This window comes from Bos indicus, chromosome 15, assembly GCF_029378745.1.
Source record: "Bos indicus isolate NIAB-ARS_2022 breed Sahiwal x Tharparkar chromosome 15, NIAB-ARS_B.indTharparkar_mat_pri_1.0, whole genome shotgun sequence".
In the NCBI taxonomy this organism is placed as follows: Eukaryota; Metazoa; Chordata; class Mammalia; order Artiodactyla; family Bovidae; genus Bos; species Bos indicus.
In genome coordinates this window covers 15,985,824-16,010,303 of record NC_091774.1, presented here as the reverse complement: position 1 = coordinate 16,010,303, position 24,480 = coordinate 15,985,824, and the positions used below count along the sequence as shown (strand labels likewise).

General features: G+C 45.5%; 1 protein-coding gene across 7 annotated transcripts in view; it reads left to right on the top strand.

The window, feature by feature from the left end:
* The window catches only part of AMOTL1 (angiomotin like 1), a 198,308-nt gene that overhangs the window by 109,076 nt on the left and 64,752 nt on the right, over positions 1-24,480 (top strand). For 5 of the 7 annotated variants that reach the window (XM_019974850.2, XM_019974848.2, XM_019974851.2 and 2 more), the window contains 4 exons: positions 206-352; positions 449-481; positions 4,906-5,836; positions 22,794-23,085. In XM_019974850.2, coding sequence (XP_019830409.2) covers positions 206-352; positions 449-481; positions 4,906-5,836; positions 22,794-23,085 — 1,403 coding nt within the window. The remainder of the gene's footprint in view (positions 1-205; positions 353-448; positions 482-4,905; positions 5,837-22,793; positions 23,086-24,480) is intronic. The other 2 variants (XM_019974849.2, XM_019974855.2) reach the window with 2 other exon arrangements.

Sequence of the window (24,480 nt, the reverse complement as noted above, 5' to 3'; positions counted from 1 at the left end):
TTGAAAATTATGATTATGACCTCACGGGTCATTGTGGTGGGTGCCAGACTTGTGATGATTCTGAATAGTTACTTTGGAATTTTATGAGTCAAAAAGACAGAGCTGCCCCTGCCAGTGGAGAGGCTTGGGGGAGAATGGCTGGTGTGAGTCACATGGCGAGGAGGACTTCGTTGACACTGAAGTGCACTTTGCTCTCTGCCCCCAGGTCCCCCTCCGGCCTGTTACAGCCCCAGCAGTCCCGTCCAGATTCTGGAGGACCCCAGCTACTTTTTCCCAGACTTTCAGCTCTATCCTGGGAGGCATGAGGCATCTTTGACAGTGGAGGCAAACAGCAGCATCAGAGAAAAAGTCGGTAAGTTCTTTCACTGGCTTTCATGTTGGAAAAGCAGAATGATTTTATGTTTTTCACTCTTCTGAATAATTTTTTCTCTATCCTCTTTTTAAAAAGCAACATATTGGATTACTGGTTGTTTCTTTATTGGTAGGTGCCTTATTTTTAATGTTTGCTTAACATTGTGCATGCGTGCATGCTGAGTTGCTTCAGCAGTGTCCAACTCTTTGTAACCCTATGGACTGTAGCTGGCCAGGCTCCTCTGTCCATGAGATTCTTCAGGCAAGAACACTGGAGTGGGTTGCCATGCCCTCCTCCAGGGGATCTTCCTGACCCAGGGATTGAACCTTTGTCTCCCGTGACACTTGCATTGCAGGCGGATTCTTTACTGCTGGTGTTAATAGACTGTTAATTATAATACATGACTCACTCAACAGAGAGAGTTCCTGAGTAGGTAGGAACTTTCGAATTATACCATTGAGTGCCTAATTTTTCTCTAATTCCTAAATGTTCTTTTTTGTACTCTTTCCTAGAATCTTTCATTTCTTTTTTCTTCTCCTTTCATTTATACCTCTTTTTGCAGGTAATTCAGAAATTCAGAGAAATTCTAAACTATATTCGGAAAGGAACTGCTTCCTTTGTAAAAATTTCCTGACTATTTTTAAGGGTTTATGAGATTGGTTACACCATGAAGGAATCTTCAAAACCACATTAAAGAAGGATCTTAAGGCTCTTGCCAGATGTGCTCATGAAAAGGAGATTCAGTTTCTATGCCTAATGAGACCCCATTCCTTTTATTATTCATCCAAAAAATCATTTTCCTTTGGAAATACGTTTTTATTTGAATTTTTATCCATTTTTATTTGAAGTGTTGATTTTTTATTTGAATTTGCTTGTTCATTAAGCCCTGAGGGTAAGAACTGTCTTCTTTACTCTCCCAACCCAGCACCTGTCAGAATGCCTGAATATCACAGGCTGGCAGTTGGTATTTGTGGAGTGAGTGATGGCTCAACTCAACCCACGCTGTTAATTGCTTTCCTAGGATTGTGCATCACTTAGTACAGTTACTCAGCAGCTCATCTTGGGTGACTTTCAGTGGTCTGTTTTTGTTGTTGCAAAGTTCTAATTGCTGAACTTCGGGTTTATATCTCAGTTACTGTGCACGTTCTCTGAAAATGAGCAGTAAGTTTGAATTTACTCCACATACCATCCTGTGAAGTAGATATGAAGCCTGACCCCAGAGGAGAGAGAGGTTCAGAGAAACCAAGTAATTGCCTGAGCTCACGAGGGGTAGATCAGAGGTGAGCTTCAGGAACCAGTCTGTAGAGTTCTTTACTCTCTCATTTTTTAAACCATTTTTTTAATTGAAGTATAGTTAATTTACAGTGCTGTGCTAATTTCAAGTGTATAGCGAAGTGATTCAGTTGTATCTATATATCTGTATATGTCGATTGTTTTTCAGATTTTTTTTCCATTATAGATTATTACAAGATATCAAATATAGTTCCCTGTGCTATGCAGTAGGTCCTTGTTTACTGATTTCATATATGAAAAGTGAAAGTGAAGTCGCTCAGTCGTGTCCAACTCTTTACGACCCTGTGGACGGTAGCCTACCAGGCTCCACGGTCCATGGGATTTTCCACGCAAGAATACTGAAGTGGGCTGCCATTTCCTTCTCCAGGGGATATTCCCAACCCAGGGACTGAACCCGGGTCTCCTGCATTGCAGACAGACGCTTTACCGTCTGAGCCACTATAGTAGTGTGTATATGTTAATCCCAAACTTCTAAGATATCTCCTACCCTCCAACAGTTCTTTCCTGAATGCCTTTTGTGTGTCATGGTAGTGTTCTAGACAGTGGGTTCACAGCATGTGATAAGATAAGGCTGTCTGTTCCCTGGTGCTAGAGAATTCTAGTAGTGGAAGACTGGTAATAAATACACTGTTGATTGAAAGAGAAGGCCAGAGACAAGGCCAGATGTTAGGCTGTTCAGGACATTTAGAAACTGGTTAGGGGAGCTTGCGGAGAAGGCAATGGCACCCCACTCCAGTACTCCTGCCTGGAGAATCCCATGGACTGAGGAGCCTGGTAGGCTGCAGTCCCTGGGGTCGCTGAGGGTTGGATACGACTGAGCGACTTCACTTTCACTTTTCACTTTTCATGCATTGGAGAAGGAAATGGTAACCCACTCCAGTGTTCTTGCCTGGAGAATCCCAGGGACGGGTAAGCCTGGTGGGCTGCTGTCTATGGGGTCACACAGAGTCGGACATGACTGAAGTGACTTAGCTTAGCTTAGCTTAGCTTAGGAACCCAGAGAATTCTGGGTTCCAGAATTCTCTGGAACCCAGAGAATGGTTGAGGTCGTAGAAGCTGGGGCTGCAGTCTTTGCTGTTACAGAAACACTCAAAATGTCATCTACTGTCACCTTTTCTCATATTTTAATACCAAAAAGTATAAGAGGAATGTAGTCCTTAGTAGCAGCCCCTGCTAAAAGAAGGTAGTAAACTCAGCTTATGTGTATCTAGGTATATACACATATATATGTGTGATTATGTGTGTATTTATATATCTTGTAAGAGTATCACACCATCTTCATTTTTTTCTTATTTTACTATAAACTAAAAACCTAGCTTGGCACTTGATTAAATGTAAGGAGCAAAGGGGACTTCCCTGGCAGTCCAGTGGTTACGACTCCATGCTTCCAATGCAGGGGATGTGGATTTGACTGCTGGTTGGGGAACTAAGATCCCACATGCCATGTGGTGTGGCCAAATACATAGATAAATAAATTAATAAAGTACCTCTACAATTCAACAATTAAAAAAACCTTTAAAAAAAAATGGAGGGAGCAAAGGAAACAAAAGGGACAAAATTGTATCTGCACTCTGTATCTGGATGACTCTTTGATCATAGATGAGGATGCCATTTATCAGAAAAAAGGCAACTTTCGGGAAGAGAGACGGTTTGGGGGGAAATAATGTGTCCTTTGTATATATAAAAACACAGAACCATCACTGCTTGGAATTGTAGGGCTGAAGGCTACTTAGAGATGGGCTTGCTTAGCTCCCTGCTTTTACAGGTAAGGATTTTGAGCCCAAAGACAGCAAGTCTTATCAGTAGTAAGTAGTAGAATGTTTACTAGCCTATCACTATAAATATCCTCAATACACTCCTTCTGAGTACTTTTGTGCAAAGGCATAAATTATGTATTTCATGGTACTTCTTTACTGGTTAAATGTTTGACACCCATTATATGCAGGCATTAGGTTGCTTGTTGTTGTTCAATTACTAAGTTGAATCTAACTCTTTGCAACCCCATAGACCACAGCACACCAGGCTTCCTTGTCCTTTACCATCTCCCAGAGTTAGCTCAAACTCATGTCCATTGAGTCCATGATACCATCCATCCATCTCATCCTCTGTCGTCCCCTTCTCCTCCTGCCTTCAGTCTTTCCCAGCATCAGGGTCTTTACTGTGAGACAGCTCTTTGAATCAGGTGGCCAAAGTATTGGAGCTTCAGCTTCAGCATCAGTCTTTTCATGGAATATTCAGGGTTGATTTCCTTCAGGATTAACTGGTTTGATCTCCTTGCAGTCCAAGGGACTCTCAGGAGTCTTCTCCAGCACCACAGTTCAAAAGCATCAATTCTTCAGTGCTCAGCCTTCTTTGTGGTCCAGCTCTCACATCCATACATGACCACTGGAAAAACCATAGAGTTGTATGCTAGGGAGACCCAGATGAGGAGCCATGATCTCTGCCTTTAAGATGTTCAAAGTCTTGTTTACATAAATAAGTGCCATCTGACACAACTTAGCAACTAAACAACAACTTGTGATGATCAGTCTTTGGGATGTATGACACAACAGAACTTGGATGTTGGAGAAGGAGGGCTCAAGCCTGCTGGGCTGCAGCAGGAAGGGTTTTACTTAGAAGGCAGCTTTGGAGCCATCACTCAAAGCACATCTAGGAATTTCCCAAGAAGATGTAGTGAGATGCATCTTTCCAGGCAGAGGGATGAATGGGGACAAAGTCCTGGAGGCCAGAGAGAGCTAGCTTGTTTGGGAACTCTGTGTTCTTGGTGTGTTGCTGGAACTCGAACTCTCAGAGCAGTAGGGTGGGCCGTGTCTGGAGTGTTTGAAAAGTGGAGACGGCAAGTGTCGATTGCTTTCTGAGGACAGTTAGGAGAGAAGAGAGAAGAGAAACTGGGTGGCACTTAGAGGTTTACACTGGGCTGTGAGAAGGTGGTTTCTTTTTTTGTTGTTGTTCTGATTTTTTTTTTTTTTAAGATGGGAAAGAATGTTTATATGATGAAGAGAAGGGGTCAGTGGAGAGCTTAAAGGGAGAGCTTGAAGGCCTGACCAAGGTCTAGAAGGAAGCAGGAGGTGAGGGAAGGGAGAGTGGGAGAGGCGCACTGAGCTGGAGAGATGCTCCCCGTGAGAAACTCCAGGGTAATGGGGGTGACGCGGTATTGGAACGCTTTAAATGCCTCTATCATTAGAAAGTTCATTATTCACAATATACACTGAGACCTGTACGGAACAGCCTGACACGTTTTTCCCATGTTTATCTTCCAGTTGAGGATCCTCTCTGTAACTTCCACCCCCCGAACTTCCCGAGGATCCCAGAGGTGGAGATGAGAGGTTCCGAGGATGCGGCAGCTGGAACAGTGTTACAGCGGCTGATCCAGGAGCAACTGCGCTATGGCACCCCGACCGAGAACATGAACTTGCTGGCCATTCAGCACCAGGCCACAGGGAGCGCAGGGCCAGCCCACCCCACCAACTTTTCTTCCACGGAAAACCTCGCTCAAGAAGACCCACAAATGGTCTACCAGTCAGCACGCCAGGAACCGCAGGGTCAGGAACACCAGGTGGACAACACGGTGATGGAGAAACAGGTGCGGTCCGCGCAGCCTCAGCAGAACAACGAGGAGCTGCCCACGTACGAGGAGGCCAAGGCGCAGTCCCAGTTTTTCCGGGGACAGCAGCCGCCGCCGCCGCCGCCACAGCAGCAACCGGGGGCCGTGGGGCACAGCTACTACATGGCCGGGGGCGCCAGTCAGAAGGCCCGGACTGAGGGCAGGCCGACGGTGAGCCGCGCCAACAGCGGACAGGCGCACAAGGACGAGGCGCTGAAGGAGCTCAAGCAGGGCCATGTCCGCTCTCTCAGCGAGAGGATCATGCAGCTGTCGCTGGAGAGGAACGGCGCCAAGCAGCACCTCCCTGGCCCCGGGAACGGAAAGGCGTTCAAGGCTGGAGGGGGGCCCTCCCCAGCCCAGCCTGCGGCCAAGATGCTGGACCCCCGAGGTCCTCCACCCGAGTACCCCTTCAAGACCAAGCAGATGGTGTCCCCGGTCAGCAAGACCCAGGAGCATGGACTGTTCTACAGTGACCAGCACCCCGGGCTGCTCCACGAGATGGTCAAGCCTTACCCTGCGCCCCAGCCTGCGAGGACAGAAGTGGCCGTCCTGAGGTACCAGCCACCCCCAGAGTACGGGGTAACGAGGTGATTATCAAGCCTAGAGAATTTAAAAAAATTTATTCTTTTAATTGAAGTATAGTTGATAGATAATATTATTACTATTTTGCAGATGTACAATAGAGCGATGCATAATTTTTAAAGATTATGCCCCGTGTATAGTTATTATAAAATATTGGCTATATTCCCCATGTCTTACAGTGTATCCTTGTAGCCTGTTTTATAGCCAGTAGTTTGTTTTATAGCTAATAGCTATAATGGTTTTATAGCTAATAGCCTGTTTTATAGCTAATAGCTAATAGTTTGTTCCTCTTAATCCCCTGCCCCTACACTGCCCCTCCTCCTTCCCTTCTCCCCACTGGTCACCACTAGTTTGTTCCCTGTATGCCTGAGTCTGCTTCTTTTATATCACATTCACTGGTTTGTTGTATTTTTTAGGTTCCACATATTAGTGATATCAAACAGTACTTGTCTTTCTCTGCCTGACCTATTTCAGTTAGCAGATTGCCCTCCAAGCCCATCTGTGTAGCTGCAAATGGCAAACCTTCATTCTTTAATATGACTGAGTGGTATTCCGTCACGTGTATCTATCACATCTTCTTTATCCATTGATCAGTTGATGATACTTGTGTTGCTTCCCTATCTTCTGTGAAGTTGCATCATCTGTGAATACACGATTCTTGATCTGTGCCCCTTTGAACACTTTTGCGTACGTGTGTGCTCAGTTGCTCAGTTGTGTCCAGCTCTTTGCAACCCTGTGAACTGTAGCCCGCCAGGCTCCTCTGTCCATGGGATTTTTTTCAGGCAAGAATATTGGAGTGGGTTGCCATTTTTTCCTCCAGGAGATCTTCCCAACACAAGGATGGAACCTGTGTCTCTTGCATTAGCAGGCAGATTCTCTACTATTGAGCCACCTAGAATGCTGCTGTGAATACTGAGATGCATGTGTCTTTCTGAATTAATGTTTTTATATACCCAGGAGTGGAATTGCTGGGTCATAAGGTAGTTCTGTTTTTAGTTTTTTGAGAAACCTTCATACTGTTTTCCACAGTAAGCCTAGTGGTTTCACTCATGGTTTTAGCTCTCATTATTTTCAAGGCATATTAGGTTTTTGTCACAATATTTAGTAAGCAGAGTTTTGGCCAAAATATATAGAGTGAAACAGAATAGAGGTCAACTGGGGATTTTCTCCAGGTGTTCCCGAAGGCAGGTAGGAATTTCTGAGTTTGGGGCGGAGCCTCCGTTGCGGGCTGTCCCTGGGGAGCTCGGCCCAGTGGGCTAGAGGAGCAGTGGTTTTCCTGGCTGGCTTTTTGGAGAGTGTCCAAACTCCTGGAACATGTTATTACCATGGGGTTTTATAGAGTCTTTCTTCATTGTAGATTTTAAAGGAAAATGTAGTCTGAATTCTAGAACAGAGGAGCTAAAGAGACCTAGAGATCATATAGCCTCACCCCTTTATTCAACAGAAAAGTGAAAGTATTAGTTGCTCAGTCGTGTCCAACTCAGGCAATGGCACCCCACTGCATTACTCTTGCCTGGAAAATCCCATGGACAGAGGAGCCTGGTAGGCTGCAGTCCATGGGGTCGATAAAAGTCGGACACGACTGAGCGACTTCACTTTCACTTTTCACTTTCCTGCATTGGAGAAGGAAATGGTAACCCACTCCAGTGTTCTTGCCTGGAGAATCCCAGGGACGGGGGAGCCTGGTGGGCTGCCGTCTATGGGGTCGCACAGAGTCAGACACGACTGAAGCGACTTAGCAGCAGCAGCAGACTGTAGCACACCAGGCTCCTCTGTCCATGGGATTCTTCAGACAAGAATACTGGAGTGGGTTGCCATGCCCTTCTCCTGGGGATCTTCCTGACCCAGGGATTGAACCCAGGTCTCCTGCGTTGCAGGCAGATTCTTTTACCGTTTGAGCCACCAGGGAAGAAGCTCTGTTTATTCAAGAGATGAGAAACTCAGTTCCTGCAGTACTCAACTCTGAGGCAACTGGAGTGAGGCTCAGGTATCCTGACTGTCAAAACCATTTCCTTCCATCGCCCTAATTGCTCTGACTGATGGATTCAACAACACTTCCCACATTTGTAGTCTGTGTAGCCCTGTACTCAGTTCAGAGATAAAGATACAGTTTCCACCGTTAAGGTCCTCCCAGCATCGTCTCAGGGAAGCCAGCATCTGAACAGATCCTTGGGCTGCAGGGTGCCGTTTTAGGATAGAAAGGTGCAGAGAGCATTCGGGAACCGGAGAGAGTGATATGACTCACAGCTTAAGGGCTTAGGGAGAGCTGCACAGAGGAGGTGACCTTTGAGTTGGGTCTTGAAGAAGAAATCAGAGCTGTGGGGTAGAGGTGAAGTAGCAGGAGGTACTATGCAGGACTATGCAGGGGAAAGGCCATTTCTTCAGACCAGAGCTTAGGGGGTTTTGTCTGGCATGAGCTGCAGTCATGCAGAGCCGTGGCGGTGTAGGAAGTGGCAGAAAGTGTGTTTGGACAAGGAAATTGAGACCAGTTGATGAGGATCTTTGAGTGTCATACTAAAGAGTTTAGAATTTATTCAGAAACAATTGCAAGAACCAGTGTTTTTCAGTAAAGACTGTGTTGATGTTTACTAGGCTGATTTTAATGGCAGCAAAGGATGAATTAGAGGAAGGGGAACCTAGAGGCCATGAAGACCATCAGAGATGAGGTGAGTTGTGTCCAGATAAGACTTGGAGAGAGTAGCCCAGCTTTGAGGCCATAGGTATGGAGGAGCATTATATGCTAAGAGAAATAGAGCTGACATCATTTAATGATTGATTAGATATGGACACTGTGGGAAATAAGTCATTTGGAAAGCAAACTTTCAGGAGAGAAGTTGGCTCTGGAGATACCCATTTGGAAATTGCTGGAGTTTAGATGTTTCTGAGCTTGCTTTGCCTGGGGAGACTGTGGAGCATAAGAGAAGACAAGTGGGTCACTGTCTGTTATGGCTGTGTCTTCATTCTTGCCAGAGGTTTCATTTATCAGATTCTAAGTCAAATGAGCTGAGATTTTCCTGAGTGACCCCAATGGCTGGGTGCAGGGCCTACTTTGGCTGTACATCTTCTGAAAAGAGAGTGACTGGGCCTTGGCAGAGTGAGCTGGCCTGTCACTCACTTGGCAGCTGCTGACCCATTTCCCTGCCTTCGGTGGCAGTGGCAGTTTTGAAGCAATGTACCGACAGGCAGGCCCCTGACAGGCAGCAGGACGCAGCGGACACAGTGTGACCCCACCAGGGTATCCAAGTGCAGCCTGGGAGAGCTCTTGTTCTCACCCTTTTATGATTCCTTAAGGCAAGGAGAAATTGAAATTTAAAAGCTATTAGGTTTGAAGAGGAAAAATATATCTTCAAATTTCTGGTTATTAGCACATTGATTTGCCAGAGTTAAATAATCCATGGTACTTGCTTGGAAAATCCCATGGGCGGAGGAGCCTGGTGCACTGCAGTCCATGGGGTCGATAAAAGTCGGACATGACTGAGCAACTTTACTCTCACTTTTCACTTTCATGCATTGGAGAAGGAAATGGCAACCCACTCCAGTGTTCTTGCCTGGAGAATCCCAGGGACAGGGGAGCCTGGTCGGCTGCCATCTATGGGGTCGCACAGAGTCGGACACAACTGAAGTGACTTAGCAGACTTAGCAGACTGATTGCAGAATCATATCAGAGTTTGGGTTGTGATAGTTCACTTTTTTTTTTTCTTAATCATTTAACTCTGTGTCTAGAGCTTGATCAAAAGTAGAAATATCCTTAGTCTCCTTACTCCTCTTGGGCTTTATTCTTGGTTACCTGGCAGGGCATAAAGGGGTCTTGCTGCTTTTTATCATTTGGCAGTAGGTATGCTGTGAGTGGAAGATAGGAAGGGGGAGGAGGAAGCTATTCCTGGAGGGCTGCCCAGGTATTTGTGGGTGGTGTCATGTGTTTCGATGTGATGACGTCAGAAAGAAGAAGCAATGCCTGAAGGATTTGAGCTGGTTGCCGGGCTTGGCAGCTGGGTCCACATGACACATCAAAATGGCCTAGAAGATGTAACAGACAGACTATTGAGGCTCAGCCCCAGAGCTACAAGGTGGCTTTGTGAGCCTGACCACAGCTCGCCAGCATGGCTCCCCCAGGGCAGCCTTTGGCCAGCAGGGTAAACAGAGTTGCGTCCACACCAGCCCTGCTTCAGACACATTCAGTGTGGCCTGAGCTCTAAGGACTGGATCTGAAGCTCAGCACGGTGTGATGTTCAAGCTATCTTTGACCAAAAGAAGAGCCATTGCGTGTGTGCTCAGCCATTTCTGACTCTGCAGCCCTGTGAGCTGCAGCCCGCCAGGCTCCTCTGTCCATGGGATTCTCCAGGCAAGAATACTGGGGTGGGTTGCCATGCCCTCCTGCAGGGGACCTTCCCAACCCAGGGATTGAACCTGTGCCTCAGGCGGCTCTTGCAATGGCAGGTGAGTTCTTTCCCACTCAGCCACCTGGGAAGCCCAGAGAAGAGCAGGTCTCCCTTTAACTTCACTGTCACCTTTCCTTGTGCTTAACAGGTTATCAGTTTGTCATTAATGGTGATGGTTTGGGAAGCTGCCGGTTGTTGGGTCAGTGCCTCATGGACGACCCTTGAGTCAGGGAGGCGTTTGTCTGAGATCACTGGGCTCATGTTCTGGCCTCAAGCTGCAAAGACAGCCCCAGTATGTTGTGGATATTCAGAGCTCTCACCCCATCCATCACACACTATCAAGACTTCACTGCTTTTTGTCTAGAGATGGAAAGGTCTAAAGAGCACAGAGCTTAGGATGAGTAAGAATCTGGAGTTCTGGCCTCCATTACTGATTTACCATAGCTTACGAATTCTCTCACCTGCTCTGATCCGTGGACCATGGGAGATGTGTAGCAGGTTATGGTCTCTTCTTGTGGGAAACCCCGTGGAGAGGCCACCGGTCAAGGCCTCCTTGACTTTCATCAGTTCAGTTCAGTTGCTCCGTCGTGTCCGATTCTTCGAGACCCCATGGACCACAACACACCAGGCCTGCCCATCACCAGCTCCTGGAGTTTAGTCAAACTCATGTCCCTTGAGTCAGTGATGCCATCTAGTGATCTCATCCTCTGTTGTCCCCTTCTCCTCCCTCCTTCAGTCTTTCCCAGCATCAGGGTCTTTGCAAATGAGTCAGCTCTTCACATCAGGTGGCCAAAGTATTGGAGCCTCAGCATCAGTCCTTACAATGAATGTTCAGGATTGATTTCCTTTAGGACTGACTGGTCTGTCCCGTTAATGGAAGTGAAGGCACGAATGAATACTGGGGAACTAGATCTCACACACCACAGCTAAGTTTGCATTCTGCAACTAAAGATTCCAAATGCCACCACAAGATCCCCCAAATAAATATTAAAAAAGAGATGACATCAGAGCCAGTGGTGCCATGGATCCTGTTCCATAGAACATGCTTGCTTCGTCTCTTCACAGGCCAGCCATCCTTCCCATCAGTTCAGGGGGCTCGTGGTTTCCTGCGTTCATGGAGGGACCCTGTGGTGTGCTCAGCCTCCCAAATCATGCATGTTTTCCTTAGAATATTCACTATGAATTTTCCTCTAGAAAAACCTCCTGGTTTGGTTTTATTTAGCACAGAGTCAAAGTTCCTGATGCTCTCTGATGCTCAGGTGCTTCAGTTGTGTCCAACTTTCTTCGACCCCATGGACTATAGCCCTCCAGGCTCCTCCGTCTCTGGGATTCTCCAGGCAAGAATACTGGAGTGGATTGCCATGCCCTCCTCCAGGGGACCTTCCCGACCCAGGGATGGATCCTGGGTCTCCTGCACTGCAGGTGGATTCTTCACTGTCTAAGCCACCAGGGAAGCCCCATGCTCCCTGGGAACGTGTCAGACAATGCAGCGGGGAGAGGGGGAGCAAAGAGGAGAGTCCTGGAGCCCATGTGGCTGATTAGAGAGAAACCGTGCCTCTTGCCAGGAACCCACGCCGACCCAGCAGTGTGGCCAGAGTGCAAACAAGCGTGAGAATTCGGGCTGAAGAGCAGCTTTACTCTGGGTGAGTGTGAGGTCTCAAATGTGCTGTATAGTACAACAGAGAATGTTCAGTGGCCCCCTCTCACTCTGAGTTGGAAATGGCTGGAGGAGGAAGGGGGATTGTCCGAGTGAGTGTGTTTCCAAAGTGCTGATTTGCAGTGTAGATAGTTAACGAAAATGAATTGCTATGTGGCATTAAAAGGTGAGCCAGACCCAAAGCTTTCGGATTAACCACCACGCGTTGCTCTGAACAAAAATGAGGCCAGGGAGTGTTTTTTTAAATCCCACCAGCTAAACATGTGTTTTGAATACCAGAATTAAAATTTACGAGTTTGTACAATTTTTAAGCTGAATTGTGGCTGGGTGAGCCAAGTAAAATGCCCTGTTTATTGTGAGGAGCGGCTCTGCGGTGTGGGAATTTGAAAAGGCTGGGGTCAAGTTTAGGTTGCTTTCTCAGGAAATGTAACACAACTCCAGCTGCAGTGCATTAAATGCATGGCTTCTCCAAACAAGAGGATCATCCATATGCACCTGCCTAGCAATAGTTTGGGTCTTAGTTTACCCAAGAGTCTAGACTCAGCCTGAACACTTAAGAGTCCTGTGTTGCACCACCAAAGGGATCCAGGTGGGAAGGCTGTGGGTTTGGGGAAAGAAGTTTTGAGCCCTTTTAAGTCCTGGCTCTTCCACTTTGTAGCAAATTGCTTAAGTTCTCAGGGCCTCAGCTTCCTTATCTGCAATTTGTTGTAGCTGATGTTTCCTAAAAGTAACTGATTTTCTCTTACACCAATGAAACACTTTCATTATCAAAAATCTAGTAATATAGATAACTCCCACTTCCCCACTCCCTAAAAAATGGTAAAGAAGGGAAACAGAAATTGCCTGCAGTTCCATTATCCAGCCAAAACTACTCTAAAATACTCTGTTCACTGTTGCTTTCACAGTCAGAAAGTATAAGAAAATACTCTAAATTGGAAACCTCTAGGTAAATAAGAGGTATTTTTACTGAGGGAGAAGTCTTAAAATTTGAACCTTGCCATTTGTTCTTTTCACCTCATTTTAACATTATTTTGTCATGTTCACTTCCTCTGATTATTAAAATAACAGTGCTGATTTTTGACTTATCTCTATTTTCTAATTTTTCTATAAGTGAAAGTCACTCAGTAATATCTGACTCTTTGTGACTCCATGGACTGTACAGTCCCTGGAAGTCTCCAGGCCAGAATACTGGAGTGGGTAGCCTTTCCCTTCTCCAGGGGATCTTCCCAACCCAGGTCTCCCACATTGCAGGCAGATTCTTTACCAGCTGAGCCACAAGAGAAGCCCTTGTGGCTAATATATGTTTTTCTATGATGAACATATATATTAATGCAGAAATTTTTGAATAGCTAGCCATATTCATTGTAGAAATTACATAAAGAATAGAAAAATAGGAAGAGAGAAATCCATGAATTTGTCATCTGGAGACTGTCATTCTGTCCTTTTGTCTTAGTTCCTTCTAGTCATTTTTCTGTAATGTTTTACTCAAGCAAAGTCCTAATATGTATCATGTCTTGAGAATTTTAAAGAATCTTTGCTTTAAAGCTCAGTAAACATTCATTGAACTGATTGTTAATATTGATAAATGGAAAAAAGTTGTTTTGATTTTAGTTGTCTATTAATAACTTTGCTTTGGGAAATTTGTTTAGCTGCTTGCAGTTTCTCTTTTGAATTACTTGGTCACACATCCTTCATCTGTTTATCCATTGATGTCTCTTTTCCTGTTATGTTTTAGACAACTGTTGGCAATCACACAAGCCATATTAAATGTTAGCATGATGGCCTAATTGTAGATAAACATGTTGTTGTTGTTTAGTCACTAAGTCATGTCCGACTGTTTTGTGACCCATGGACTGTAGCCCACCAGGCTCTTCTGTCCATGGGATTTTCCAGGCAAGAATACTGGAGTGGGCTGCCAGTTCCTTTTCCAGGGGATCTTCCCATCCCAGGGACAGAACCTGGGTCTCCTGTATTGGCAGGTGGACTCTTTACCCCTGAGCCACCTGGGAAGCCCCCAAAACATATAGTATTTTGAATATAGGTTCCTGGTCACCATTGATGCTTGGAGATCTGGGGTTAGTAGAGTGGGGACTACTGGTCTGTTGGCGTGAATTGCTCTGTTGCTCACTGAATTCTGGAATTCTTTCCAAAATGAAGCCTTTTGGTGTACATGTAGTGTGGACCAAAGCAGTGCTGAACAATGAAAATATATTGTTGAGGAGGGAGAGGAGAGGGATAAATTGGAAGATTGGAATTGATGTATAGATGCCACTATGTATAAAATAGATAACTGATAAGGACCTGCTATATAGCACAGGAAACTCTACTCAATACTCTGTAATAACCTATGTGGGCAAAGAATCTAAAAAAGAGTGGAGATACATTTGTGTGTATTGTATGTGCCTGTGTGAATAACTCATTTACTTTGCTGTACAGCAGAAACTAACATGACATTGTAAGTCAGCTATACTCTAATAAGAATTTAAAAATTTAAAATGCTAAATTAAAAAAACTTAGACATTGACATCCTTTAAAAAAGAAATATAATGTGGGACAGATATCTAATTAAAATTTTTCTCACAGCCACATTTTTATAAAGTGAAAAGAAACAGGTGAAATTAATTTAAAAACATGTTTTAGTTAACCCGTTTTTAAAAATTGAATATAGTTAATTTACAGTGTTGTTTGTGTTAGTTTCTGCTATAAAGCAGTGATTCATTTATACATTATACTTCCTACATTAAATTTTTTTTCTGTTATTGAATATTGTTCCCTGTGCTATACTGTAAGACTTTGTTATCTGTTTTATGTATAGTAGTTTGTATCTAATTCCAAACTCCTAATTTATCTACCCCCTCAACCCCTCCCCCCTTGGTAACCATAAGTTTGTTTTCTATGTCTACGAGTTTATTTCTGTTTTGTCAGTCAGGTCATTTGTTTCGTTTTTTTAAGATTCCAGATACAGGTGATACCATATATTTGTGTTTGTCTGACTTCTTTTAGTATGAGACTCTCTAGGTCCATCGTAGAGATTGCTGCAGATGGCATTTCTTTCTTTTAATGGCTGAGTAATATTCAACTGTGTACGCTTATCACATCTTCTTTACCCATTCGTCTGTGGGTGGACACTTAGGTTGCTTTCATGTCTTGGCTGTTGTAAGTAGTGCTGCTGTAAACACTGAAGCGTGTGTGTCTTTTCAAATTGGTTTTTGTGTTTGGTGGATATATGCTCAGGAGCAGGATTGTTGGATCATACGGTAACTGTATTTTTAGTTTTTTTAAGGAACTTCCATACCGTTAGTTAATCCATTTTAAAACGTACATTTGGATGCATGTTTTATTTAACCCATTATATCTAAAGCATTATCATTTCAACAGGTTATCAACATAAAAAACTATTGCTGAGATATTTTACCTTTTTTGTACTGTCTTCAAATTTTGATGTGCCTTTTATACTTCGTGCACATCTCAGCTCAGATGAGACACATTTCAGGTGTTCAGTAGCCACATGTGATTTGTGGCTAGCATTTTGGACAGTACAGGTCTAGAAGAAAGTGAGGATCTGTGTTCAAGAGAGGGTCCCGACATGCATGTGCATCACCTTGACATTATACTCTTGTTCTGCATTGCACTGCAAGAAATCACTTCAGAAATAGAAGCTTCTGTAGTGCTGGCATTTGCTTTGTTTCCAGGTTGAAGCTTTAGTGTTAGGGACTGGGATTCTCCACACAGAGTGTTTTAAGAGGAAGGGACACCCAAGGGTGCATTATCCTTTGCTTTTCTCCTGACACCCATTAGCAGTGTAATAATAATAACAGAGACTAGCAGTTATTAAGTACTTTCCCAAATGACAGACACTATGTGCAGTGCTTTATATACATGGTCTCATTTAATTCTCATAACAACTCTGTGAAGTAGATAACTATCGTTGCTGCTGCTGCTACTGCAGCTAAGTCACTTCAGTCGTGTCCGACTCTGTGCGACCCCATAGACAGCAGCCCACTAGGCTCCTCTGTCCCTGGGATTCTCCAGGCAAGAACACTGGAGTGGGTTGCCATTTCCTTCTCCAATGCATGAAAGTGAAAAGTGAAAGTGAAGTTGCTCAGTCATGCCATACTCTTAGCGACCCCATGGACTGCAGCCCACTAGGCTCCTCCGTCCATGGGATTTTCCAGGCAAGAGTACTGGAGTGGGTTGCCGTTGCTTTCTCCATCAGACTCTCTGCTGGTCATCAAATTCACCCAGCCTTTTCCCCATTTCATTTCTTTCTCCTGAGAAACCCAACAACCCTCACCCATCTCTAGCTGCCCAAATTATACCTATCTTTCAAAATCTATCTTTCCCCAAGATTCTTGTTCCAGTTTGCAATAGTATGAGATAGTATTCCCCTGAAATCTCCGTCGTTATCACCATTTAAAGGTGAAGAAGAAGTTAAAAACTTGTCCATGGTTACATGGCTAGAAAGAAGCAGAGAAAGAGTCCCATATTAAGGAATACTCCAGTCTTGTGCTAGCATGGGGCGATAGCCCTGGTGTGGTGGAGGTATGTGAGTTCCAACTCCCAGTTCATAGCCCATTGTTTTGCTTTGTAAAGACTGAGATCTCTGGTTTATTAATCCTCTGAGCTTTAGTTTGCATACTTTAAAAACAGAATAATAATACATGTTGTGAGAGCAGGGAATGTCCAAGCTTGTGAGAATGAAGTGACAGTAGAGGTAAAGTGCTATTCATGGCACGTTTAGTACATTACACATTTAGGTGTAATGTAAATACAAATGTTTAAACAAGCTTATTTGTGGGAACTTCGCTGGTAGCTCAGTGGTTAAGACTCTGTGCTTCCAATGCAGGGGTCATGGGTTTGATCCCTGGTTGGGGATCCCACATGCTGTGAGGCACGGCCCCCAAAAAATTTTTTTAAAAGAATATGTAAACAAGCTTATTTATGAAGTCTTGTTGTGTGCAGAGAGAAGCAAAGGGACTGTTGAGTAGTAGCTGTCACCAATGATCTTGCTTCCCTAATCCAAATTACATTATCACTTCAGTATTGAGCTGCATTTTGTGTATGAGAAAGGAAGCGACATGGAGCCGTGTTATTAAATTGGCAGTGTCATGACTGGAGATTCTAACTATATTATCCAGATCAAATATAAATACCAGAGGTCTCTTCCTCAATAAAACAGTGTTGAAGTTCATAAAGCATATATGACCTCCTAACTGGCTGTTGGGCTCTGGGGCCAAATCAACTGACAAAAATGTACTGGATACCAATTTAGTGTAAGTCATAATTTTCTACCCTCAGAAAACATGCATGATACTAATTAGGAAGAATAATAATGCATGAAAAATTAAATGATATTTAAATAAAAATTCAAGAGAACAAAACCATGACATAGGCCAGTGGTGGTAGGTTGTCCGGACTGTGAATCGGGCAGGGCTGTAAATTAGGAAGCAAGAGATGAGTGCAGATTCTGGGGCAGGCTATGTGTCACGGTCCCAAGTCATTAATGATGGAAGATCAGCCCATATATATTCCCTGTATGGCCCTATTTTTTTGAATCATAGATGCGGCTCTTTGTTTTTTTATTAAAATTTTTTTGATGTGGATCATTTTTAAAGTCATGGTCCAAATCATTGATGATGGAAGATCAGCCCACATATATTCCCTGTATGACCCTATTTTGAATCATAGATGTGGCTCTTTGTTTTTTTTTATTAAAACTTTTTTGATGTGAATCATTTTTAAAGTCTTTATTGAATTACTTACAGTATTGCTTCTGGTTTATGTTTGATTTTTTTGGTCACGAGGCATGTGGAATCTTAGTTCCCTGACAGGGCTCAAACCCGCACCCTCTGCATTGGAAGGTGAAGTCTTAACCACTGGGCCACCAGGGAAATCCCAGATGTGGCTCTTTAAATGTTCCTTGGTTCTTGTTTCTAATACCTCACTGTGGACTTGGGGCGAAGAGGCTTTTCAACCCTGCTCAGATATATTTAATAGTCAATTCGGTGGCAGGTGGGAAAAGATCCCTTTCTTCAGTGTTCCAAGATTTCTCCAATTCCATGAGACAGGAGCAGAACCTGGTGGTGGTCCTGTCTTGGTGTGTGTGAGGATAAAGCGAGGTGATGAGTTGTGCTTCCTGGCAGATGGTGTAGACCCTTAATAGTGTTAGTTGAATGCTTGTGTAGAAGAGACATTAACCTATGAAAGACAACAGCATTGAAGGTAAGTAACAGTCCAAGAGAACAACACAGGGGCAGCTTTCTAGCCTTCATGCTTCCCCTGAGGTGGCTTGAACCTACAGCAAGCTCTGATGCTTTCGCTAGGGTGTGAGTCAGGGATGTGATGGTCACTCAGACTGAGCCGCGGGACCTGGCAGCAGAGGTCACAGGGCGCCTGCCTGTCCTCCCTGTGTTCCCCCGCACCGTTCAGGGAACAAGTGAGCTGCAGGCTCTGGAATCCCAAAGCCTGTGCTTGCATCTTCTTTATGTTTCTGCCATTTAAGGAAATGGCAACCCACTCCAGTATTCTTGCCTGGAGAATTCCATGGACAGAGGAGCTTGGCGGGCTCCAGGCCATGGGGTCACAAAGAATCAGACACGACCGAAGCAACTTAGCACAGACCGTCTTGTGCCTTGTTTTCCCGTCTAAATACAGAGACTTGATAGTGATGCCTATTTTATAAGGCAGTTATGAAGCTCAAGGTGAGATGATGCGTGTAGCAGTGTATACTACAGTGGCTAGAGTCAAAAGTGCCCAATAAATGTTAGCCATAACAGAAAAAAAAATATTGGACTTTCCATGAAAGCCACACTCAGGGCTAGGCTCTGGGTTGTTGTCGTTCAGTCACTGAGTCATGTCGGACTCTTCACCACAGCATGTCAGACTCCTGTGTCCTCCACTGTCTCCTGGACTTTGCTGAAGTTCATATCCATTGAGTCGGTGATGCCATTCAACCATCCCATCCTCTGTTGCCCGCTTCTCTTCTTGCCCTCAATGTTTCCTAGCATCAGGATCTTTTCCAGTGAGTCGGTGCTTCACATCAGGTGGCCAAAGTATTGGAGCTTCAGCTTCAGTATCAGTCCTTCCAGTGAATATTCAAGGTTGATTTCCTTTAGGATTGACTGGTTTGATTTCCTTGCAGTCCAAGGGACTCTCAAGAGTCTTCAGCAGCACCACAATTCAAAAGCATCAATTCTTCAGTGCTCAGCCTTCTATGGGATACAGATGATACTAATTATAGTGGTACTAGCTAACATTTGTTCAGTGTTTAATTTGTGCCCAGCTTAATACATATTAACTCCTTAAGTCCTTTAACTTAACCCAAGTGATGGTATGGTCCCAGGATACTGAAACAAATGATGTGAGTAACAGCTCTCTGCCTTCACATTCTAACAGAGGAAGTAAGTGAAAGTGTTAGTCGCTCAGTTGTGTCTGACTGTTTGCAACCCTATGGACTGTAGCCCACCAGGCTCCTCTGTCCATGGGAATTCTCCAGGCAAGAATACTGGAGTGGGTAGCCATTCCCTTCTCCAGGGGATCTTCCCGACCAAACCCTGGTCTCCCACATTGCAGGGAGATTCTTTACCATCTGAGCCACCAGGGAAACCCCAACAGAGGAAGTAAGCTATAGTCAAATAGATAGTTGTGGCATAGAATTCTGGGCTTACCTTTACTAGCTCAGCTGATAAAGAATCTGCCTGCAATGCATAAGACTCCGGTTCAGTTCCTGGGTCAGGAAGATCCTCTGGAGTAGAGCATGGCAACCCACTCCAGTATTCTTGCCTGGAGAATTCCCATGGACAGGAATCTGGTGGGCTAAGTCCATTGGGTTGCAAAGAGTCAGACACCACTGACCAACTAAGCACAGCACAACGTAGAATTCTATATAAAGTAGTTTCTCAATAAATATTAGTTCCCATCTCCTCTTTTTCTTTTTTCTCTGTGTCCCCATTGCGAAGAAGTCTTTATCCTAATGGTGGCCATCAGTAGCATTATCTTTGGAAGCAGAGGATATCTTGATTCATAGCACTGGTCTGATGGTGTGTGACATTTTCCTGTGCCCCCTCACCATTCTTTCCCCTTCATTTACTGTCATCCAAATCTGCCTTGTACGGACCTTTGAGCCCACCCGCCCCAGTGGCTGAGGAGCGGAGCCAAGGAACAGTGTTTTGCTCCCCTGGCTAGACATCATCCGTTGTAATACCATGCTTCTTGAATGTGTATTCTTGAATGTGTAACCGGGTTATTTTTTGAAGCCAATGTTCTCTATTTATCATAAAAGACTTCCTATTTTGAAAAACCCATTCTTTCCGTCCCTGAACTTGGCAAGAACCTTTTTCCTGCATTGCCACTCAGGTGGCTAGTCACCATCATGGATGACTTAGGCTGGCATTATGAAAACTTCCTTTTTGTTATATAAGGGAACATAGGCCCATCCTTGACTGTGAGTTCCAAATGCCAGAGCCCAATAAATGTCAAAAAGTAGAACCCCCGCCCTGAAGCCCACGCCTGAAGGGTCAGAGGGCAAGTCCTATTGGGGCCCTGATGCTTCATCTGTGCCCACCCCAGCTCCAAGGAGACATACCATGCTTGTTGTTTGCATTGGATGAAGTGGGAAGGGAGAACTTGAAGTTGGGAATGGGTGTCTGCCTTTGGACTGAGGCAGTGTAATTTGTGATATTTTGTCTCTTGTCAAGGTAACCTCTTTGCATGAAAAATACACTGTAGAATTTAGCCAGGCTGCAGGAATGCACTTGCTCACAAAGGACCTGTGTTGTTTTGGGTCCACAACTGATAGGAATCCCTGTGATGGGGGTGAACGTTGGGCATTGTGAAAGGCAGCCAAGGGCACTTCACTCTCACTATGGAGTTGGACCTTGTACACACAGACATCCTCATGCGCACGGGACAACACATTCACATACACTTCAGTGTAGAAGGGGCACAAATTCATCAAACTGCAGAAACGCTTTATTTCTAATGAGAAGGTCAGATGGTAATCGTAGGTGTGGAAAGGGAGGGAAGGGGGAAGGTTTATACCCCCCAACCCCGAGCACTCCTTTCTGAAATCTGAGGCCCTTAAGGAGTAAAGAACTACCTTAAGCTCCATGGTTCCCTATTTTGACTCTGGGAACTTAGATCCCAGTTATTTTAACATGAAATGGATGGGCTCCTAGATCAAAACCATAAGGAGATCTAGTTGGAAGCTAGCTTGGGAGCCCGGTGGAGCACTCTGATGTTGGTTACCAGAACAGAGCCAGTGGTTAGTCACTCTGGTGGGATCCCTGGGTTTCTTCCAAGGTCATCTTTAGGGGTGTTTGCATCTCCACGTAGGGAGGGCTAAGGTGACACCCTTTCTTCTAGAGTTTGACGTTTAGCTGCAGAAGTCAGCATTCAGAGGCTGCTTAATGCTGTAAGATACACTTGCACAGTGAGAGATATGGAGGCTGACACGGTCCAAAAACACTGCAGCAAATATACTTAAAAGGAAATATAAGGTCAGATGACCTCTGAGGATAAAGGGAGGTAGTTCTGAGAGATTTGGCCTTGGAGGATCAAAAGGAATGGAGGTAATACATGAAACTGTTACAGACTAGAAGGAGCTCAACCCTTTGATATAAAGATGCCAGTGATTTGGGGGTTGCTGATAATTCTTAGCACCCCAGTTCCCAGACTGAGACCTAAAGGTTGAAGGGATAAACAAGAACACCAGTTTCCCCAAGTCTGCAGAGGAGAGATAGCCATGGTTACAGAACTAGATGCCAAGACTGTCTTTGCTGTTTATACTATAGAGTTGTTGTTAGGAGCTCTTGGCGTAGGCTGGAAGAAAATACAGTGATTCTTATGAAACCGATTAACAGAATCAGGAGGCGGGGATCCTTCGGAAGGGGAGATTGGAGATGAAAATTCATGGGTTCAGATAAAGAAGCTAGTACCAGAATTTGAACCATCGAGGAACATCTGTGTTTTCTTAACCTGGCTGTTGCTGTTGTTGTTCAGTCACTAGGTCATATCTGTCTCTTTGTGACCCCATGGATGGCAGCTCACTCCTGTGTCCTGTGCTGTCTCCTGGAGTTTGCTCTAATTTATGTCCAAGGAGTTGGTGATGCTATCTGACCATCTCATCTTCTGTCAGCCCTTCTCCTCTTGCCTTCAGTCTTTCCCAGGTTTCCTCACTGGGCACCTTTGGTCTATCCTCGCCAACATACATCCCACCCACAGGCATGAAGACAGCTCCTCCTCTGCCCCCTCCACACTCCAAGGGAAGATCTGGCTTTGGCTCCCAGAGGCCCATGCCCATCCCTCTGGCCTCATCTCGCTGTTCCGGCCGTCTGGGCTCTGTGTCCACTTGCTTTCTTCCACTTGATCTGCTCCTCTTGGTCCCGCTCGCCCCCGATCCCTCTACCTGGAAAACTTCCCCTGCTTCTTCTCCACTCCCTGCCCCCAGCCACTCTTTACTCCATGGCTGTCAACAGACTTCAGCTCAGGCGTCCGCTTCTCAGAGACCATTTCCCTGACCCCTCTGTATGAACTGGCCACTCAGTGATTCCCTGTCCCTGTCCCTTGGGTTGATTCTTGGAGAGGTGTCGTTGCTTTTCAATACCCAGCTTTGTGTGTTCATCATTTGGTGGTGTGCCCATCTCTCTCTCTCTCCAAGAACATAAACTTCATGAGAGCAGGGAAGGACCTTGTCTGTCTGGTCCACCGTTTCCCGATGACCAGAGCAGTACACATTCAGAGGGAGAGCGCTGAATATCTGTGGGATGGGGGATTGAAGCTGCATCTCTCAGCCCAGCCTGGACCCTGCGTTGATGCTGACCCCTGGCATCACCACAGTGCCTATGCTGTGGGCGTTCCTCCCACCCCACCCCCACCCCAGCCCCAGCCTGTGGCCCTGGCCCTGACTCCTGGTCTCTTCCCTTGCAGCCGCCCATGCCAGCTTCCTTTCCCGTCCACGGCGCAGCAGCACAGCCCAGTGTCCTCGCAGAACTCCTCGGTCAGCGGGCCGTTGCACTCCGTGCCCCTGCCGCTTGCTCCTCCCATGGCCCTGGGGGCCGCGCCGCCCCCGCCCGCCGCCTCGCCCAGCCAGCAGCTTGGTCCTGACGCGTTCGCCATCGTGGAGCGAGCCCAGCAGATGGTGGAGATCCTGACGGAGGAGAACCGCGTGCTGCACCAGGAGCTTCAGGGTTACTATGACAATGCCGACAAGCTCCACAAGGTAGGGGGCTTCCCCGGAGATGGGCGGGGGAAGGTTCTAGGTATTACACGTAGATGGATCAGATCAGGGGCTAGCGGGACCTAAGGCAGGACTGAGAGGAGCAGATCAAGTGGGAGAAAGCAAGTGGACACAGAGCTCAGACGGCAGGAACAGCACAAGATGAGGCCAGAGGGAAGGTTCTCCGAAAGGCACATAGTTCCTTATGGCTCAAGGGGGTTGATTTACTGACTCACTGGCCAGCGTTTAATTCGACACCATTTTGTGCCAGGCACCATGTAAGGCTTTAGGAAGACAAAAATAAATATGCCAGGGTGCCTCCCTTGGAGGAGCTTATCGTCCAAAAGTGGGAGAGTCACTCCTTCAAGTTTGATGGAGAAATCAAAAGCTTTCCCGACAAGCAAAAGTTAAGAGAATTCAGTACCACCAAACCAGCTTTATAGCCAGCGCTAAAGGAATTTCTCTAGGCAGGAAACAAGAAAGAGGCCTAACTACAGAAAATAAACCCCAAACAATTAAGAAAACAGTAATAGGATAACACATATCGATAATTGCCTTAAACATAAATGGATTAAATGCAGCAACCAAAAGATACAGGCTGGCTGAGCAGATGAAAATCTGTGCATATATGTACTTCCACTTACCTCATCACTGCCTGACGTCCTCCTGCCAAATGGTAATTATTTTATATTGTTAGGTTACTCATGTTCCCATTATGGCTTGCAGTTGTAATTATCTTGTATTTTTTGTCTGGCTATTGATTATGAAAACTGATAAACATCTTTTACTATTGTGATTATGCAAAAAAAAAAACAGGGGTGGAGGGGAGTCATGCAAGCTAAACCTGCAATAGAATGTCAAGGGGCTACAGGAGAGACAGGAGAGGTGCCCCTGGACAGGGACTCAGCAGCTAAGCAGCATCGCCCCAAACGGACAGTGTGGGAGAGGGGACACCGAGAGGGATACGGGAGCAGCAAGCTGAGAGAGGCAGGTTCTTCCTTTACGTCTAGGATCTCACACAGGAACCTGGTGATTGCTGTGCTGGTTTCATCAGCCGGTCTCTGCAAAAAATGCAGTGATGCCTCAGCACCGAGGGCAGAGTGCGAGTTCCGGCATGCTCTCCTTCTGCTTACTCAGCAGGTGGGGAGATGCTGCAGAATTCCAGCCCGTGTCTTTGTCATGAGGATATTAGGACACACGGCAGCCTTCATTCTTAGGGCTTTATGCTGTGAGCCAAAGTCAACAGGGAGACGTCTAGTGAGAGTGAACTGTTACAGGCAGTGATTTCACCATGACCCACACGCCAGCACCTGAAAAGCTGCAGGTACAAAGGCCCTGCAGGTGAGGGACAAAAGTCATAGGATGGTTTCAGGCAGCAGAGCCACGGGGCTCCGGAGT